The sequence below is a fragment of the Podarcis tiliguerta genome, assembly GCF_965153285.1.
Source record: "Podarcis tiliguerta genome assembly, chromosome: 1".
Taxonomy (NCBI): Eukaryota; Metazoa; Chordata; class Lepidosauria; order Squamata; family Lacertidae; genus Podarcis; species Podarcis tiliguerta.
This window is the reverse complement of record NC_139534.1, coordinates 117,844,659-117,859,051: the sequence shown is the minus strand read 5'-3', so window position 1 is coordinate 117,859,051 and position 14,393 is coordinate 117,844,659. Positions and strand designations below refer to the sequence as shown.

The following is a 14,393-nucleotide window of genomic DNA, read 5'->3' as shown; positions in this document are numbered from 1 at the left end:
TCCCCTCATTCCAAGCAAGCATCCTGACATCTCACCTACCTTACAAAGGCTACATGGAGATCCCCTACACTTGACAGGTATTGCAAGGAACCATTCTGCATGTGAAAGCATAGCAACCACCGTAATATGCCCACAATCATTTAGGCTGCTTTCAATGCCGAGAACAGCTAAGCACTTTGCTTTCCTTACAGTATAAGCCTATTTCTGTTCACTCAGAGGGAGGTCTCTTTGACTTCAGCAGGGGGTGGATACACTTCAGGCTTTTAAAATTTTGTTTTACTAGAACATTGTGCAAAATGGGTTTATAATTAAAGAAATCTGAGTATGGGAATTGTTTCATGTGCCAGAACTGAATAGGGCTTATGATGCTCTTCCGGCTACCCCAAGTTTTCTTCATTTTTCAGTCTTACAGTGGTACCTCGGGTTACATACGCTTCAGGTTACATACAATTCAGGTTACAGACTCTGCTAACCCAGAAATAATACCTCGGGTTAAGAACTTTGCTTCAGGATGAGAACAGAAATCGTGCTCCAGTGGCATGGCAGCAGCGGGAGGCCCCATTAGCTAAAGTGGTGCTTCAGATTAAGAACAGTTTCAGGTTAAGAACGGACCTCAAGAATGAATTAAGTATGTAACTAGAGGTACCACTGTATTACTTAAGGCAGAGACTCATTTTGTTGATGCCATTGTTAAACTACTCAAAGAGTCCAAAATTATTGCTTACCTCCTGCAAAGACTCGCACAGGTCAAGGATTTGGGCCACCCAGTGGGGAGCGGCTCTCTGGCAGCCACGACACATTTTAGACTGCTCTTCAGCAGCCAAGGGAAATTAAAACTAGTGTTCTACCAAATGATCCTGATCTACCTTCATTTCATCCTTGGTGTGTAGATAGTTAGTATGTACAAATCCCTGACCTGAGACGCTAACAAGTGAAACAGACCTGATTTCTTTCTTAAGAAGTCAGAATGTTCATGGACATTCCATGACATCATGGCAAGTCAGCCAATAACTTGTGAGGATAAGCTTTTGGCCAACACTTCATAGTAGCTTTTTAACATAAGATATGATAACCATTAAAAAAGAAAATGAACTGCAATCTGTTTTCAGAGGGAAGAAAAAACAATCCCTTTATATAAAACATGCTTTCTATACATAATTAGTTTGAACATTTTGCTCAGCAGGATTTCTTTCACTGAAAGTAACACTGAAAAAACCTCCAAGGTTGATACTTAAAAATAAAAAGCTGTACATCAAACCAAAACCACCAGCAGAGACTCTGTATCCAAAAATGAAATACGTGTCCCTTTTTCTTTCCTCTTTACTGGCTATAGTGAAATGATCATTTGTCAGATATATTGTTGTATTTAAGAAAGGGGTGTGTATGCATGTGTTGGGAAGTTAATGGAGTCATAAAGGCTACTGTAATGTTCCTTTAAGACAAGCATTTCTTGTCAGGGAAATTAAGAGATCAATAGCTCATAACTAGTCAAGAATGCCAGGGCAGACACATCTTGGCAGAAGGCATACCTCTCCCTTGATGTAATCTAGATCTGCGTATGTGTCCGCGAAAAAGGACACACCAGATTTAGGAATTTCAGATGGAGAGGAAGACAGGGAGAATTTTGCGGACTTTGGAGTTCTGGAAAGCACTGGGAGTTGAGCTTTCTCTCAGGAGATCTGTTGTGAAACAGTAGAATTTGCTGCTGGGAGTGTTTGAGCCTAGATGGACCTGTGTACTTATAAATAATCTTTAAGACACTTGGACACACCCTGAGTCTGCAATGATCCCTACATCCAAAAGAAGATGGCAGCCAGGAAACCTAAAAGATCTGAACAGTGCTGATCAGACATTTCAGAGGGGACCATCTACATGCAGGTCTGTTGGGAACAAAAGCTGTTATCTGGGACAGGAACTGTTTGCATAACAGCCTGCTTCCATTGATGCCTGTTCCCAACTGGACTGATACAACCACATAGAGCTGACACAACAAGGTATTTTCATGGTAACAACTACTGCTTGGCTGACACAGCTGCTGCCAATCCATTATAAGGCTTTAGTGGTGCTTTAAATCAAGTTGTGCACATTTCTGACCATTGTGCATGGGATCATGTAAACAACTTGTCCAGGTTATTCCACCTTACGAAAAAGGAAGGTTTGCTTTGATCATTCAAACGCCACCCATTGACTTGAGAAGTCCCAGGGAAAGATCGCGAAGCAGAAATGAAGCACATCATCAACTCTTGAGTGGATGAAGTTAGTCCCAGTGATTATTCCTCGTCCGAGAGATCCGTATTCTCCCAGTCTCCTTGTAAGAGGCTTGTCTTTGATGCTGCGGATCGCTTAACATAAACCACTCTGTCGCCGCCTGGAATTAATTCGGTCAAGTTGCTTCGAAACAAAGCAAGTGATCTACCTGAAGGAGAAAATAATTTTGAGAGGGGGCAGGGGGGTGGGAGAACAAATCAAGATCTGTAAAGGTTGCAACATGGGCTCATGTAAAATGATAACACTGGAAATGTAAAAGCATCCCAGAAAGAGAAAACACGATGTCCAATCTAAGATGTAAGGAATTGCTGCAACATCTCCCGCAGCCTCTACTATTACAAGCCAATGTCCATGTTGCATTCGCTGCAATCCTCTCCCATGGTGACTGGAACTTGTCCTCACCAAGGTGTGCTCAGTATTGACTGTATAGATCACCACCATCAGTGACAAATCTCAAAGTGGCAGCTATCTATAGTTAGCATAGAATGCACCTGTTAGCTTGTTGAGTGGGGCAGCCTGATAGGACTATAGCTCTGAAAGCACTGAACTGGCTGTCAGTGAACTTTTGGGACCAATTCAAGGTACAAGTACTTTGGCCACCTCATGAGAAGAGAAGACTCTCTGGAAAAGACCCTGATGTTGGGAAAGATGGAGGGCACAAGGAGAAGGGGACAACAGGACGAGATGGTTGGACAGGGTTCTCGAAGCTACGAACATGAGTTTGACCAAACTGCAGGAGGCAGTGGAAGACAAAAGTGCCCAGCGTGCTCTGGTCCATGGGGTCACGAAGAGTCGGACACGACTAAATGACTAAACAACAACAACAAGTAGGGAGTGGGGCATTCCACACGTCGGAGGCTTGCAAACAGTAGCTGTCCCCCCCTCTATCCTTAACGGCAATGGCTGGTTTGCTTCAATCTGCATCCTTCATTATTCACATTAAGGGTAATAGCTTAGATGGCTGCAGAAGTGTCAGCTAAAACAGGATAATTGATGGTATAAGATATATCTGCCTGGTTGCACACGCACCCACTAGCTGCCTTCAACGAAAGGCTATAATCAGTGCTAATTACAGGGCATTTGGGAAAAATTGTTGGTCTGGGGATATAGGTAGATAAAAAGAATATCCTAAATATCATTGTTGTAATTAAAAGAGCAGTGCTCTTTCATCTCGAAATACCCCCGAGGTATTCAGAGAAGAGCCGATGCATAACAAGCGGATTACTTCGCCCTGTCACTGGTTGGAAGATATAGAAGCTGTTTAACGATGAAAATCCAGATCAAAAATAATTACGACAACAAATGGAAAGAGATCCAACTCTGGATTGGAGGTACGAGAAGAAAAAAATAGTCTAATATAAGCTTTAAAATGTAGAGTCGCCCCTTTATGTTTCAAAATTATTTAGTATCTGATTGCTGCTGTAATGATCCACCGCTCAGCAGTGCTGTTCTGCTGTGAGCTGCTTTCATCATATCCACATGGAAAAGCAGCCTGCAAATTTAAAAAAATAAATAAAACAACAGGGACTGGCAGAGCTTTAATTTGAACAACTGCACGAACACCGAGGAAGGTATAACAGGTAACTTAAAGGGAACTGCAAGGACGCTTACCTGTATTTTAAGTCAATCTTGAATGTGTCACCTAGAACAGATCCTGTGTTCTAGAATAACCACGGCGTTTTTCTTTTTTTCCTTCTTCTTTTAAAAGAAGAAGAAGTTGGGGTGGGGGGGAGATGACTGGCGCTTGTTAGCAATATTATGTCACTTCCTCTCACCTGTCCACGTTGTCTGCAGAGTGATGAAGAAATGTTGGCACTGAGGATGGGAATTGCAAATGGCGGCAGCTTCCTCTTCGTTGTGAACAGAGAGCATGCACCCCAAGTGGCGATAGGATGGCCAGCACTTGTAGTCCTCTGTATCCCTGCTGTGGAAGCCCTTTAAGGCAATGTAGTCTTGGAAAGGGGAAGAGACAAGGTGATACGATTATGTACGCAGCTGGAAACAAGAGAGATATTTCGGATTTGGCAGTCAGCGGGAGAAACAGGAAACGGTGTCTTTCTTGGTGCTTTTCCCTAGCAGATCAGCTGCGAATCTCATCTCAACAGAAAGGCAGCCCGGAACATACTGTCCTTCTCTTAGAGGACAATGCCAATCACCAAGCGACTCCACCCCACCCCACAGGCAAGGAATGTGAGTTGTGCTGGCACCCCACTGAACTGCTGTTCCCCCACTGAGATCCAACCATTATGTAAAGCCCGTATATTGTGTGAAATAATGTACCTTTCAATTGTGAAGGCTTTTTCTGCAGATAAAGTCCAGACTTGTATAAATGCAAAACTCTCTGAAAAGCTCTCAGGGTTTCATTTGTTCCGTATCGCAAATCACCTACAATTACAGAAGAGGAGAGGGGGAATGATTTAAAGAAGGAAGGCGATTAAGAGCAGCTCTTAAAACTTTTTTTTAAAAAAACACCCAATTCCCATTAGAATGTACCTGTGGCATTTAGGATATCCTTCAGAATGGGTTGCAAAACGAAGGGTGCAGTATGTGGCAGGAGATAAGTGAAGAAATACCTGCAGATAAATACATCTATTTTAAAACCTTAAAATTCTGTGTCAAAGATCTTCCATGTGTAACTATTTCTACAGCACAAGGCAATTAAGAGTCATGTGTTGTTAAAATCCTACACGTTTTGAATCTCATCTCTCCCAGTGTTGAAGGCTTGGTTTATGATCTGAAAGCAAGCAAAAAAAATTCCTAGGCTGGCCAGATGCTCCTCTAATAATTGCAGAGGGTGAGGCCCCTGCAAATCTAATAGTTGCACCGAAGAGGCAATTACAGCAGATGCAGCTTGCATGGAAACCAATGAAGTTGCAGGATCACTGGCCTCTCCTGCATCTGGCTACTGTAGTGGGACGCGAACTAGCCTCTGGCAGAACAGAATCGGGTTGCCTAACTGATCAAATTTAGTCCTTGACTTAAGGTTCGCCTTCCCTTCGAATCTGCTGAAATCTGATTTTCAGATTTACACTGCTTCTCAGGTGCTGGCCATATAATAATAATAATAATTTATTTTTTATATCCCGACCATCTGGCTGAGTTTCCCCAGCCACAATGGGAGGCTTCCAATCGAGTGTTAAAAACAATACAGCATTAAATATTAAAAACTTCCCTAAACAGGGCTGCCTTCAGATGTCTTTTAAAGATAAGATAGCTGCTTATTTCCTTCACATCTGAAGGGAGGGCGTTCCACAGGGCGGGCGCCACTACCGAGAAGGCCCTCTGTCTGGTTCCCTGTAACCTCACTTCTCACAATGAGGGAACCACCAGAAGGCCCTCGGCGCTGGATCTCAGTGTCCGGGCTGAACGATGGGGGTGGAGGTGCTCCTTCAGGTAACAGGACCAAGGTTGTTTATGGAGCTTCTGACTAGCACATGCCCTCTTCCAGCAGCATTAGACAAAATTAGCCTCTGCCAATTGTACCCTGTCTGGGGAGATGGAGGCAGATACACAGTGTAGTAACATGGAAGCACTACGGGAGGCATAGGGAACTTCCATTAGGTCCACTAGGCTGTTGAGAATTCCGTTCCACCTTAATGCATGTCACATGTCTGTTTACATTCCAGCACAGTATGCTGGGAACTTCCGTTTGTGTATAGCTTTGCTGTTTTGCTTTGGATACGAAGGAGATCAGACATGTTTCCTTTGGTCCTGATCTACGCTGAATAAACCTGCTTGTAAATATGCTCACACAGCCTCTTGGGCCACTTCTGTTTGTGCAGCATTTTCTCTGCTGAGTATTGTGCTCAGTCTTCTAAAGCCTGGGCTGCAGATTTATGCTGGACCAAGGACCGGAGTTCGTCTGGCACACCGGCCGGTGGGCTGGAGCCAGCTGGGGGCCTGCCAATTGCCCCCGTTTCCTTGGGTGCATGCCAACATAGGCTTCCCCATGTGGCCTATGAGGCTGTTTTTGGTTCAGATGCAGGTCAGCACACAAGGTGCAGAGTTTGGCATCGCAAAGCTCACCAGTACCTCCTGACTGGGCTTGCTCCTCTAGAGCTGTTGCCAGGAGTGATTGTCCCTGCCTTCTACTTCCTCTAGGTTTCCCAAGCAGCCTGTTCTTAACCTGAAGCACCACTTTAGCTAATGGGACCTCCCACTGCCGCCGTGCCACTGGAGCATGATTTCTGTTCTCATCCTGAAGAAAAGTTCTTAACCTGAAGCACTATTTCTGGGTTAGCGAAGTCTGTAACCTGAAGCATATGTAACCCAAAGTACCACTGTATAATGTTTCGCTTTGCACTGATTCCTGGTTAAATCCAGTCCCAGAAGAATGGAGCTCTGAAGCCTTCCTTTGTGTGCTGAGCTCCACCTATTTTAAACTCGGGCCTTATTGAGAGTGTAGCCTTTTATGCTCTTTTGTCTCACTCATTCTTATGAATGAAAGTGGCATTTCTAGACTCCTCTGCCTGATGCAACCTCTGCATGTTGCTTCCTGGTAAAGGCAGTCATGGGAGAAAGAGGTTGTAAAGTCCCCTAGGAGTTCCCCACACACATTTGTTTGCAATTGGGTGGGAAGTTAGGGGATGCCTTGATGAGCACACAGAAACTTTGGTACATGTGGATACGGCTCTTTCATTCGAGTCATGCTTTAGCGGTTAAATAATTCTATTACACATGCAATTAAATGCTATTAACCCTAACTTTTTGCCTCCTAAAAGGAGTTGTCCAAAGTGGATTCTCAATAAAAAGAAGGCACAAATCACATAATCATTAAAACATAGCAGCACTGTGAAATTCAGGATGCTGGTTTTGGGGGGCATTTAAAAATAAAATAAAATCACCCCACGTACCGGTAAGCATTGAAGAGGTTCCTTTTCTCATTTATTCCTTCACACTTCCCCTGCGCAGAACACCTGAGAGAGAAGCTTTTGGTGGGGAATTCCAGGGTGCAGTCCCCATCCCCTTCGCAGGACAACTCCTCAGTGCTCACGTCATCCAGGTCTGCGACTTTGAGGACCCTGTTCACCATGACAAACTGCCTGGGCTGGAAATCCAGGAGGGCCAGGGAACCCAGAGGAGACTTGGCCAAGTAATGGAGCAGCTCAGCCAGCTCCAGGCAAAGCTGAAAGAGAAGGTGAATACACTTTTATTGGTTGGGAGCATCCGAATAAATGGAAAAGGGGTGGCTAACATTATTTATTTCATAAAATCTATCTCCTTAGGGATGCGGGTGGCGCTGTGGGTTAAACCACAGGGCCTAGGACTTGCCAATCAGAAGGTCAGCGGTTCGAATCCCCGCCACGGGGTGAGCGCCTGTTGCTCGGTCCCAGCTCCTGCCAACCTAGCAGTTCGAAAGCACCTCAAAGTGCAAGTAGATAAATAGGTACCACTCTGGCGGGAAGGTAAACGGTGTTTCCATGGGCTGCTCTGGTTCGCCAGAAGCAGCTTCGTCATGCTGGGCACATGACCTGGAAGCTGTACGCCGGCTCCCTTGAGCAATAAAGCGAGATGAGCGCCGCAATCCCAGAGTCGGTAACGACTGGACCTAATGGTCAGGGGTCCCTTTACCTTTATCTCCCTGGCCACATCAGGAAATCACTAAGTCCTGATCGAACACAGCAAAAACAACCAAACTCCCACTGATGATTATGTCCCTAGACACACTTAAAGCCTTTGATTGTTTAGAATGGGAATTCCTCTTAGCAGTATTAACCAACATGGAATTTGGCCCCAACTTCCTACAAACCCTTAAACAAATTTACTCCCAAGCTTCAGCAAAATGTAGGGTCAATGGTATGGACTCTAATACCTCAGCAATCCGAAGAGGCACAAAACAAGGGTGCCCACTCTTTCCCCTTTCTATTCATCCTGGCCCTTGAACCCCTAACAATCCGAATCCGGGCAGCCCCTGACTTCAAGGGAGTTGTAATAAAAGGCAAAACCTATAAATCAGGGCTCTTTGTAGATGGCCTGATGGTCATGACACCTGACCCCACAAACACTGCAGCCAACTAAAGATATCCAACCACACCCATCCCCCCAACCTTTCTCACTACCAAGAAAGATGTATGCATACCTCTCCTGGTATGCCCCGCGGAGGACCTTAAGGTCCACAAATGACAACATTTTGGAGGTCCCAAGTCACAAGGTGATTAGATTGGTCTCAACTAGGGCCAGGGCCTTTTCAGTACTGGCCCCGACTTGGTGGAACGCTCTGTCACAAGAGACTAGGGCCCTGTGGGACTTGACATCTTTCTGCAGGGCCTGCAGTGAGAGCCAGTGTGGTGTAGTGGTTAAGAGCGGTAGTCACGTAATCTGGGTAACCGGGTTCGCGTCTCCGCTCCTCCACATGCAGCTGCTGGGTGACCTTGGGCCAGTCACAGTCTCTCAGCCCCACTCACCTCACAGAGTGTTTGTTGTGGGGGAGGAAGGGCAAGGAGAATGTTAGCCGCTTTGAGACTCCTTAAAGGGAGTGAAAGGCGGGATATCAAATCCAAACTCTTCTTCTTCTTCTTCTGCAAGGCAGAGCTGTTACACCTGGCCTGTGGTTTGGACTCAGTCTGACCTTATGTTTCCCTTCCCTTATGGTCTTGATCTATCGGCTACTTTTAAAATGAGGCTGCATTTTAACCTGTATTTTAAATTGGGTCCCGTCCCCCCATCCCCCCCATTATGTTTTACTGTGATTTTATTGGTGTCAGCCACCTAGACCGGGGAGGGCGGGCTATAAATAAAATTTATTATTGTTGTTGTTGTTGTTATTTGTGTATGTGTGTATATACATATACATATAACATAAATGAACAGAGAACCTACTCAAGTGACACTGGCATAAAACCCCACAAACGTATTAAATATTACCACCCCAACACCCTCTCCCCCTTCTCCCCCTCTTCTTCCTCCATCTTATTCTGTATAATGTCTCTGCCCAAGATCCTGGAGAGCTGTTGCCAGTCAGAGTAGGTAATACTGAAGCTAAATGGACAAATATGGCCTCTCCTGGTATGCCCCACAGAGAAACCTACGGTCTTCAAATAAAAACATCTTGAAGGTCCCAGGCCACAGAGAAGTTAGGCTGGCCTCAACTAGAGCCGTGGCTCCGATCTGGTGGAACACTCTGTCACAAGAGACCAGGGCCCTGCGGGACTTGACATCTTTCCGCAGGGCCTGCAAGACAGAACTGTTCCACCAGGCCTTTGGCCAGGGCACAGCCTGACTCCCTCCATTGGCAATCTTCGCAGAGCTCTGGCCCAACGGTTGCCAGTGGCTTGAATTAATTAATTTTATAATGAATGATTTTAAAGTGTTGTTTGTGCTGTTTTACTGTTGTTAGCCGCCCTGAGCCCGGCTTCAGCTGGGGAGGGCGGGATATAAATAAAATTTATTATTATTATTATTATTATTATTAAATAGTCCACACACTGCAGCTTCCTATAAGGAGTAAAGGGACACTTTTACTCTGGTCAGTGAGGGGAGGGTTGGTTTTATAGCAAATCTGGGTGAAGGTCATTTTCTTGCATTATAGTTTAAGGTCAAACAGCCATTCCCAGGTTCATTTTATCAAACTATTTGAGACTTTTAAAGACTTTACCTTTAAGACCATCATCAGTGATGTGGGATACAGGTGAATTGCAATTAAAAATATAACAATACCAGAGCAAGTTTCATCAGCAAACAGAGAAGATGATCAGTATCTATTCCATCTGCCCTCAGCCAGAGTCCTAAGGTCTTTGAATGAAATGAGCTCTCTTTGTTTTTGTTTTCTTACTTTAAATCTCTCCTCCCAGGGGGTCTGCAGAAGCTGAATCATCTCCAGGGGAACACCCAACTCCAAAACGGTGACCACCTTCATTTCAGGAACTAAGCTAGGATCATAGCACTGACCACGCAACTGTCAAAAGAGGAAATGCACAGATTGCCGTTATATGGTGAAATCAGCTGAATGAAAGATAAGATCTGTGTGTGTTTTGCAAAACTGGCAATGCAAATCTTTGCAGTGGGGTGGAGGGACACCCTCAACAGATCTTAGGAGATTCCACAGTGGGAATATTCCTATGTGGTTGTGGTTTCAAGCACGCTGATAGTACTGGCTAGGAAACCATAACATTAATTAGTCTACATTTTGAAGTTGAATGTTTATACTGCCCAAAGAACAGTGCATTCCCATTGATGTTTATTTACCATTAACCTAGCCAAGAGTAATTTCAATTCCAAAGAGGTACCGGTACCTTTTCTATGGCTTTTCCCTCTCCGCCCCCTAATGAGCTCTGTCAGGTCATTAACAATAATTGAACCAAGAAAGAGTTTACAGGATGCAGATGTAAGAGCTTCACTTATCTAAGGTATGTTTGTGATTAAACATTTCCCATCCCCCCCCTAAGAGTTTCGCTGTCCCCACCCTTTCTTTTAGGCAAATATCTCTTTGGGCAGAGAGGCTGGAGGAATACACAACGGCCATTTAAGGCTGCAAGCCTAACCAAGTCAGTGGGGCTTATTCCCAGGTAAATGGGTTTAGGATTGCAGCTAGTGATCATCAACTGAATTCCGTAAGTTGGCAACTACTACTAAGGTTTGAAGAGTATAAAATAGGTGTTCCCAAACTGTGGTCCATGGACCAAGAGTGTTGAGTGTCATTTGGTGGTGTGGTCAATGGTGTGTCTGTGAAGAATAGCAGCCGCTACGAATGGCGGGTGCAGCACATTAAATATTCCTCTTGATTTTTAATTGTGTTTCCATTGCTTCTTTTAACTTCTCATATTGCATTTCATTATTTCTTATTGTGTTTGATATTCTACAGGATTGGAACACAAGAAAATAAAAATTGTGGGAAACGCCATTCAAAATCGTGCTGTACTTAACAAAACGCGTTACCAGGTGTCATTATAACAGGCAGAAAACCCATTAAGAGGTCCGCCAAGATCTTCAGCAATTTTCAAGCGGTGGTGGTTTGGGAACCACTGTTTCAGAAGGATTTTCCCTCTGTCAACTCCTGCAAATCCAAGAGAAGCCATTAAGTGTGCAGTTGAACAACATTATTGTTCAACTATTAGGAGTCAAGTAGCTTTGGTGATCTACTCCAATGCACACAGAGATCTGTCAGCAGATCCAGATCTGCCTTCTACTTACCCTGGGAGAAAGAGGAAAGTGGCCCAGAAGAAAGGCAATCTAAGTCTAGACATTTCAAGACACTAATTCATGGGAAGGTTTGTTCCTCTTTAATAAAGTACAAATTGGCGAAGAAACAACCAGGAAGTGGAGCACTAAGGAGGAACAAGGGAAGCGGCAGATCACAGGAGGCAACATAGTCTTCATAACCTCCATAAGCAATTATCACAGGCTTATCTCACTTAAAAGAGAGAACACACCCTTCAACAGCAGCTGAAGCCAGGATAGGTGCTTTGATGGGAGAAACACTACTTAACAACTCCAAAACTCAGCTGGCAGAAATACTTGGAATTACATCAGCTTAGACTGCGATGATCGCCAATCGCTTTTGCTTAGAGCAGTGGTGGCCAAACCTGGCCCTCCAGCCACTTTGCGACTACAGTTCCCATCATCCCTGACCACTGGTCCTGTTAGCTAGGGATGATGGGAGTTGTAGTCCCAAAACAGCTGGAGAGCCAAGTTTGGCCATGCCTAGAGGAAAGCAAAGAAACACTTCTTCTAATTAAACACATTTTTTTAAAAAAAATTAAAAAGTATACACTGCTTCGTTCTATATAAGATAAAACTATTTAGGATCCAGTTGCAATCAATTTAAAGGCATAATGGTCAAAGAGTGTTGGACTGGGACCTGGGAGCAGCAGGGTTCGAATCACCACTCAAGCCATGAAGCTCCTTGGGCCGGTCACCAACTCTTAGCCTAACCCAGTATTTCCCAAACTTTGGTCTCCAGCTGTTTCCGGACTACAGTTCCCATCATCCATGACCGCTGGTCTTGCTAGCTAGGGATGATGGGAATTGTAGTCCAAAAAAACAGCTGGGGACCCAAGGTTGGGGAACACTGACCTAACCTACCTCATAGGATTGTTGTGAGGATGACATGAAATGGGGGGGAGAGTCATGTACACCACATTGAGACCCTTGGGACGCAAAGGTGGTGTATGAATGAAATAAATATATAAATAAATAAATGCAGAAATAGTGCAAAGCATTGCAGCAAAATATGATTGAACACATGTATTCAAGCTACAATCCTTGGAAGTAAGATGCACAGAATTTGGGATTTGCTGCCATGTAAATCTGCAAGTAGATGGGACGCGGGTGGCGCTGTGGGTAAAAGCCTCAGTGCCTAGGGCTTGCCGATCGAAAGGTTGGCGGTTCGAATCCCTGCGGCGGGGTGCGCTCCCGTCGTTCGGTCCCAGCGCCTGCCAACCTAGCAGTTTGAAAGCACCCCCGGGGGCAAGTAGATAAATAGGGACCGCTTACCAGTGGGAAGGTAAACGGCGTTCCGTGTGCTGCGCTGGCTCGCCAGATGCAGCTTGTCATGCTGGCCACGTGACCCGGAAGTGTCTTCGGATAGCGCTGGCCCCCGGCCTCTTAAGTGAGATGGGCGCACAACCCTAGAGTCTGGCAAGACTGGCCCGTATGGGCAGGGGTACCTTTACCTTTTAAATCTGCAAGTAAGCCCCACTGAACAGAATGGCAATTGCATCCGAGTAAATATGCCAAGGAATGTGCAGTTAAGTTTGAGGCCAGAACAGCACCCAGTCCCATAACATTTCTTAGTGTGACAGTTCAAGTCCTGGGCCACGTGGACAATAAATAACAGTACAGTTAAGCATGCACAGATTGACGTTTCCTTCCCAGTGAGTTATCACAGGTCACGCACCGCAAGTGATATTACGGCGGTGGGGAGTTTAAAGTACGATTTCCACTTAGGCCCCTGCCACAATCTACTATTCGCTTCCTCACAAGCAGTTTCCATTCTGCTCGGTGGGGCTTCCTCGCCGGAAAGTGCGCACAGGAAAGCAGCCTTAATCCCAGCGCAATCTGATTTCAGTGAAGCTTCATAGCATAGAATCATAAATTGGAAGGGACCCTGTGGGTCAACTAGTCCAACCCCCTGCGATGCGGGTTGCAATCCTAACAAGATAGGATCGCACCACAAAGGCGCGCACCGGGTTACTCCCCCAGATTATTCAATCCTGCGGAGTTCCCGATGAGGTCGGCCTTCCCCTGCCTGCCCAAGCCCGGTGCTACGTGCCTTGACGATGCCGGGATGCTCCAAGCTCTGCAGCAGAACCATCTCCTTGAGCAGCTTGTAAGCGGCCAGGCGGTAGCAGCCGCTCGGGTGCGCGTAGCGTTGAGCGCAGCGGCTCACGTCGCGGCCGGCCGGGTGCACGGACTTCAGGGCGACCTCGTGGCCTCCTCCGCGGGGCAGGACGGCCCTCTGCACCAGCTTGGTGATCCCGGAGCCCACCAAGCGCACGCCCGTCGCGCCGCTCAGCTCCGCGCAACCCAACGCACCCGCGGCGGGAGAAAAGGCGCAAGCAGCCCGGGCGGACGCAGCCAAGCGCCGCAGATCCGCCTCCCGCTGCTCCAGCTCCCGCTTCAGGCTCGGGGGCATTGGGGAGTCCAGCAGCTGCCAAGGGCCCGAGACAACGAGGGCCAAAGCGAGCAGAGCAGGGGCGGCCAGGAGCGCGAGGAGCGCCCCGGACCGCGCCGGCAGAGCAGAGTCCGGGCAGCAGCGCATGACCCAACCTCCGAACAGGCGAGCGTCCAGTGCCGCGTTTCGACTCTGCCTCGCGTGGGAAACCGGGTCAGGTTCCTCCCCAGAGGCGTGTCTGCTGCAGCAAGCCGCCGCCTAGCTCCCCTGGAGAGCCTCATTTCTCCAATCGGGAGGCGAAGAAAACAGAGGGATTCTCCTAGAATGGTAGAGTTGGAAGGGACACCTGAGCATCATCTAGTCCAACCCCGCTGCAGTGCAGGAATAGGCGGGGGGATCGAACCTAATCCCTCGGCGTTAACAGCATCACGCTCTAACCAAGCTAACTTCCTATTCAGGCATCAGAATTTGGGCAGGGAATTTCAGGGCCAGCTTAGTTTGGAGTGGGGCAAGGACTGCTGAAATACGATAGGTGAGGCTCTGAAATCAGTGCGGGGAAGGGCTTAGTAGTTTA

General features: G+C 46.5%; 1 protein-coding gene across 1 annotated transcript; it reads right to left on the bottom strand.

Annotated features, from left to right (window-relative positions):
• Positions 1 to 1,129: 1,129 nt before the first annotated feature.
• LOC310677664 (extracellular tyrosine-protein kinase PKDCC-like) lies at positions 1,130 to 14,177 on the bottom strand. The gene is made up of 7 exons (XM_083440789.1): positions 13,478 to 14,177; positions 10,040 to 10,162; positions 7,122 to 7,393; positions 4,762 to 4,841; positions 4,549 to 4,653; positions 4,044 to 4,220; positions 1,130 to 2,416 (listed from the first exon to the last, which is right to left on the bottom strand). The coding sequence occupies exons 1-7, from the start codon at positions 13,964 to 13,966 to the stop codon at positions 2,271 to 2,273; spliced, it is 1,392 nt and encodes a 463-aa protein (XP_083296915.1). The 5' UTR covers positions 13,967 to 14,177; the 3' UTR covers positions 1,130 to 2,270.
• Between the last annotated feature and the right edge of the window lie 216 nt (positions 14,178 to 14,393).

Coding starts and splice junctions, on each gene's coding strand:
- LOC310677664 (XM_083440789.1), bottom strand. CDS start 13,966: ATGCGCTGCTGCCCGGACTCTGCTCTGCCGGCGCGGTCCGGGGCGCTC. Junction 4,654..4,761: donor GGATATCCTAAATGCCACAG/GTACATTCTAAT, acceptor CTGTAATTGTAG/GTGATTTGCGATACGGAACA. Junction 2,417..4,043: donor TCTGCAGACAACGTGGACAG/GTGAGAGGAAGT, acceptor TTTCTCCTTCAG/GTAGATCACTTGCTTTGTTT.